The 6,014-nt window shown below is 42.4% G+C and overlaps 1 protein-coding gene across 4 annotated transcripts in view; it reads left to right on the forward strand.

The window, feature by feature from the left end:
• COL4A3 (collagen type IV alpha 3 chain) overlaps nt 1-2,756 on the forward strand; it is a 66,539-nt gene extending 63,783 nt beyond the window's left edge. For all 4 annotated transcript variants that reach the window (XM_075761044.1, XM_075761042.1, XM_075761041.1 and 1 more), the window contains one exon: nt 21-2,756. In XM_075761044.1, the coding sequence (XP_075617159.1) occupies nt 21-105 (85 nt within the window). In that variant the 3' untranslated portion in view covers nt 106-2,756. The remainder of the gene's footprint in view (nt 1-20) is intronic.
• Nucleotides 2,757-6,014: the final 3,258 nt, after the last annotated feature.

Raw genomic sequence — 6,014 nt, forward strand, 5'->3', positions numbered from 1 at the left:
AAATGTTTTCTTTCTTTTAGGAAACCTCTGTCACAGACTCTGAAAGCAGGAGAACTAGAAGATATCATCAGCCGTTGTCAGGTCTGCATGAAGAGACCAGTCTAAACAGTGGCCACTCTTGATGGAACATGAAACTCTGCTTTTATTACAAAGAATTGCCTAATGCTGAAGAGCTATAATTTATTAAAGTCCAACTGCATCTGGAAAGAAAACTATAAATTGCCAGTGCAGCACTGTGGTGAGGTAGGGCAACAGTTTGACTTTTGTCTTTGGCAAATGACAAAGCACTTTGTTGGAGAAAGCTTGTAATGGCAGTCTGCAGGGGCTTCTCCTGACCTGTGGCATTTCTAAGCTGCATCTTCATGATAAAACTATGGCATTGCCAGATCTTTAAAGAAAGATGTTAATGCTGCCTTGTGTCATGTGCTTTTCAACCTGCAATACAAACAAAATACTCTAGTATCAGCTTACGTATATTCAGTGTTCAAGGTGGATATAATTTAAGATGAAAATCTGGCACTTATGAGAGATAGGGTTCAATAGGAAATATTTTCAGTGCACTTTTAAATATATATTGATTCATTTAGGGGTTTGTTTTGCTTTTCGTGTCTAATAAACAATTATCTCCCCACTTACCTCACCCTTCCTGTAGCTGGCAAACAGGAGTACAGTCTTTTTTGCATCACTATAACAATAATGGTTCTTGACTAGCCAGAAAGGGAGCTACACCGTGCACTGGGCTGACAGTAGAGTGGTGACACGCATGAGCTGTGGTCTCCAGAGTGACTACGGCTAAGGGCTGACTAATTGAAAGTGTTGGAAAGTTTTCATTAGATTCCATTCTTTTGACACAGATCATGAGATCTTTTAAATTCTTCAAAAGTTGACAGTATTGGGCCTTTATTATGATCACATGCTTTTGTCTCTACTGAACAACAACTGTTTAGCATATCATAATTTGTGATTTTGATGGAATTAGCAATTACTGTATGGCTCAAGGGGTCCCATGGCATTATCAGGTTATCACACACCCATCAGGATGTGATCTCTATTTTATTTTTAATAAATAACAAAATAATATTCACATTTGATAATATTCCTTATTTAAATATTTATCACAAGGTATATTCTGTATTTAAATATTTATCACACATTTCTGCAAATGAAACCATTTATTCCATCCAGTTAAATGCATGCGTCCAAATTTTTTAAAAAAAGTCTGATATTTCAATTGTACCATCTGAGCACTGACTTATACAAGAGAATCCAACTAAATTAAATACTTGAAAAGCACTTTCATTTACTCATATAACTTATATAAAATTGTAGCTCTGAGGTTTTTTTATATTTATAACATTGCACTTGCAAGGCTATTTAAAATTGTAATGTTAACATTTAAAATGTTAATATTTTTAATACTTGCACAATCTATCAGAATTCCAGTATTTAGTGTTATAGACGAAGCCTAATTCATCTGAATAGTTCTGTAAATGCATCATTTTAAACGTAGGGTCGAGCAATTCATTGAAATAACCAAGATTTATCATTTAGATCTTTTTTTTTAAGCCAGTGAAATTTTATATTGTTTCTGTTAAAATACTTGCATTGTGTTTGTCTGACTGTTTGAATATTCAGTGTTAACCTAAGAAAAAGTTTCATCTGTGTTTCATGCCAGTATCTTCTGATGGAGCTAACGTGAAGACACCATTTACATGAACTGAATGCGTATTTTAAAATTATTGTTTGCTTGAACAGTCATAGTACTTCTGTTTGCAAAGTGTAATTGTGAATTTGCAGGTTTTTATGAAGAAACTCTATGCAGATGCACTACTGATAAGAAGATGTTAATGTCAAGTTAATACTTAGTCTTCCATTTGAACCAGGTTTGGGAATGGGGGTGTTTTCTTTAAAACAATCACATATTAGATTTTTCCATAAACTCTGAAGTTTGCTTTAAATACTCAAAGATAAAATCCATACTCGTTGCTTGTTAGGTTGTTGGGTTTTGGGTTGTTGGGTTTTGGCCATTAAGGCTCATTACAGTCACCCAAAGGTATTGTATGCTGTATACAATTGGTGACTGTGGCGACCCTCATGTAGAACTTGCTAGTAAAATTGCAGAATGACAGTACCTGAGGTTGAAGTCTGCTGGAAATGGTCAGCAGAGGATAATGTGTAAGGAGAAGGGAATGGATTGTGTTTTTAAAGTCCAGAGGTAAGTTACAAAGAGTTATGTCTCATAGTATAGCACGTAACTGGGAGTTATGCCTTGTTCCCAGTTTTGGATTCTGCTGCTTGTTTATTGTGTGGCCTTCAACAAGTTACTAAAGAAAGATTTCATAAATAGCTTTAGATTTTGAGTGTTCAAACTCAGTCTTTCTTTCAAAAGCATGAAGCACAACTGCAGGGACATATATGTTCATCATGCCCAGCATAATACAAGGTGGACACTAAAAATAAAAAAAAAAACCCTTGAAAAAAAGTTGATCTTCTCTCTGCAGATGCAGGTGATTTTACTTCTCTGCTGCTAATGATTGTTGTGAAGATTAGTTAACTCATGTCTGTAAATGCTTTGAGAGCCTTAACTGGAAAATGCTGAAGAGGTGCAAGGTGTTAATATATTGTACTGAAAGAATGGCAGCATGAGAAATCTGAAATAATGAGCAAAACACTGGGGGAGGGGAGAGGGAGAAGAAAGGAGGAAAGCAAACCTTCTGCTAAATACAGCCAAATAAAAATATTTTGACTAAATAAAACCCATTTAACTTTTTTTTTTTTGTTCTTCCCAGTGCTAATGATCTTTTCTACTATCTATGCATATCATTTACAGAGAAAAATAATTGAAAAAATAGCACAATCTCATTAAAAGACAGTAGGTGGAGTGTGCCCTCAGAAAGACACTCACTCTCTCCTGCTTGGACTACTCTAGAAGTCTAGCACTTCAGTGTAGAGACCCAAGCTGGATGTCTGCATGCTGTCCTTCTTCCTAGGCATACACCTACATAGGATACTGCAATGGTCTGGTGACAGACAGTGGTTTCGATCTGGAACAACTCAATCACATTCTTCTTTTCTGCTGCGTTCATTCATATTTTCTGCTGGATTCATATGCATGAAGCACAGGTGGGTGGCAAGTTGCTGTTGACAGAAATAGTACGAGAGAAAGGGTTGTGATGGCACTGAGGAAAAACTGGGACGATGAAGGTGGCTGGTTGATGGGGCCACACACACACCAGCAGCCTCCGAGTGCCCTGGCCAGCTCGCACCCTCAGCGCACAGGTCCAGACACTGCATCCCAGCTCCATCTCGGGCCTTGCCTGAGCTCTGCTGTAGGTAGGCTTGTGCCCAGCCCTCTCCCCGCTGCTCCCAACTTCTTCACTTGTTTTTGACCTGGGATCGGACTTGTCACCTTGCTTTTGGCTGACAGTTGCTGGACACGCAACAAAACCTTTTACTGTCACCAGCCCCACTCCATGTTGCTGTGCCCAGTGTGGTGGGACTGTGCCTCTCCTTTGTTGGACAGATCACTTCCCTGCCTAGGCTGGGGTTGTCTTCCTCTGTGGAAGGAAGCCACTCTTGCAGCTGGCTGACAAAACACAACTTGCTTAGGGAACCGCTGTCACTCCAGGTTCAAGAAAGGAAAGGACTGGCCACCAAGGAAGCTAAAACCTGTAAAAACTAAAAAAAGAGGAGGACTTGCAGTGTTTCCTCAGACAGAAGACAGTACCCAGAGGTATTCTGTAAGTGCACACAGACAGACAAGCAGATTGTGTGCAGCAGAAACAAAAGGACATACCTAAAATTATCAAGATTTCAATGTGAAAATAAGGAAGACATATCTGAACATAAAACTGACAGAACAGTGTTGTATGCAACATTCTTAAGGATGGCCTTTTAAATTGCTGAACGAGAAAATAAAGGATATCTGCAGCAAGATCTGAAAACTGTCGAAGAAAATTATTTGTGCTAGGACTTCTATACAATGAAAAAATGGAAAGAGCATCCCGAAAGGGATAAGGGTACAGCCTGCTGCAAGTCGTGTTTGAGATCTGACAGAATGCATGGGGCCTGGACAGACTGACGTAGTTATGATCTACTAGTGGTAATTCATAACATGATACTACACTAGAAATCACCACCAGGGCTCTTCTGGAGGATTTCCTGTGGATTAGAAGAATCCAGGTAACTAGTCTGTGTCTGCTTTTATTGTGTGACCATTCAATTTTTGAAGAACAATCATATATTCAATGGAATAAAAATAGTTACATAATTGATCTCGACGTAAAATTATATATGGGGAGTCATGGGAGAAGGGCATATTTCTAGTGTGCTTCGAGAACCAGTTTTAGACTTTTTGTAGATTTTTTTTTTTCTTAAGACTAAATCCCTATAGATTGTAAATCTTAAAGCCTGGAGAAGTGGTAAAACTGAGGACTCCTCTCCTACAGAATGATAGGGCTGACCTGGTAAGATCTGCTCAGACCAACAACTGGTGTTTCAAGAAGGCCAAATGCAAGATCATATATCTAAAGGCAAATAATGTATACTTCTCAATGTTATACAACTTTTAATTTTATCTAGTAGGAGATCATATTTCAGACCACTTGCCTCTGTAAAACAGTGCTTAGTATTTTTAAAGAACCAAATTAGCAAGTTGCAGGCCTTAGATCAATATATACTTCAATATTTCTGGCATTGCTACTCCTTTTGACCTCCAAAACCTTATTGTGACCATAAATCAAAATACAGGGAAAGTTCAGAGGCTACTTTCCTCTCTTTAAAAAATGATCTGATGTGTATCATAGCATTTTTATTTTTCTGTATGGAATTGGAAGAGTGATCGTTACCCACACACAAGGAAACTGCTGCTCTTAGGCAGCCTGTGCCACGAGTGAGAGCCACTTCCAGGATGGGTCATGTAATGGGGCCCTTGGAAGTGTTTTACCGACCTAAGGAGATGGTGCTTTGCCAGAATCAACGTGCAAGCTGGGCTTAAGCGGGACAGGAAAGGGATGGCTGTGTCAACCACATTTGGTGACAAGTTTTATGTCATGCTAATAGGGTGCTGATTGGCATCGAAAGATGCCATTTAACAGGACAGCCCTTGTGAAGTTTACCAGCTGTGATGCTTAACTAGCAGCTGGGTTTTTTGAAGTGTGTGGTTGCTGTTGAGTAGCAGCTAGGCAACTACCTGTTTTTCAGAAAACATGCCCTGAAGTGACTGGCCTTTGCCCTTGCCTGTGTGGGTGGTGTGCCAGGTTCATCACACACACAGCCAGATTCTCCACCCAGGCAACACATAATTAGATCTTCACATTTCCACATTACAACAGTATGTTAATCCACCACAGTACAAAGCTGTAAGCAGAGAACGTGAGTGCTCCACACGAAGCTATGCTGCTTGACAGTCAACGCCTGAAGAGACAGATGGGTTCAAGGAGCGGTTCTGGCCGGAGCGAGCTGCAGGCAGCCACGGGCCGCAGGAGCGGTGCAGGGATGGAGCAGACGGTCCCGGCTCTGCCCGACCTTGTGGTGAGCGCTGCCCAAAGCTGCTTCCTCATGGGCACCACCGGCTACCGTGGGGCTCAACTGAGGAGCCGTGGAAGTAGAATAGCTCCAGGGCAGCACGACGCTAACGCGGGCGGGCCCTCCGTGCGGACAGGGAGGAGAGAAACTTCAGGGCCAAGCCCAGCAGCCCCGTGCAGAGACCTGTGCCGCTAACTCCCGCTCTTCACGCTCGGCTGCAAGCTGGGCCCGCGAGTGGCGGTGACAGGGCCGCGGGCCGGCTGCCAACGCCCCGCCCGGCCCCCTCTCCCGCGGGGCAGCCCCGCGCCCGGCCCGCAACCCCGCGGGTGACCTTGCGCCGCGGCACGCGGACACCTCCCAGCGCGCCTGCGCGGCGCCTGCCTTCCCTCACTAAAAATGGATGCCCTCCGGCTCCCTCGCACGTGAGGCACCAGCGAGAGCCGCTTCCGCCCTCTTTCAGTCACATGACGCGCGGTCTCCGGCCCGGC

This window comes from Balearica regulorum, chromosome 9, assembly GCF_011004875.1.
Source record: "Balearica regulorum gibbericeps isolate bBalReg1 chromosome 9, bBalReg1.pri, whole genome shotgun sequence".
Taxonomy (NCBI): Eukaryota; Metazoa; Chordata; class Aves; order Gruiformes; family Gruidae; genus Balearica; species Balearica regulorum.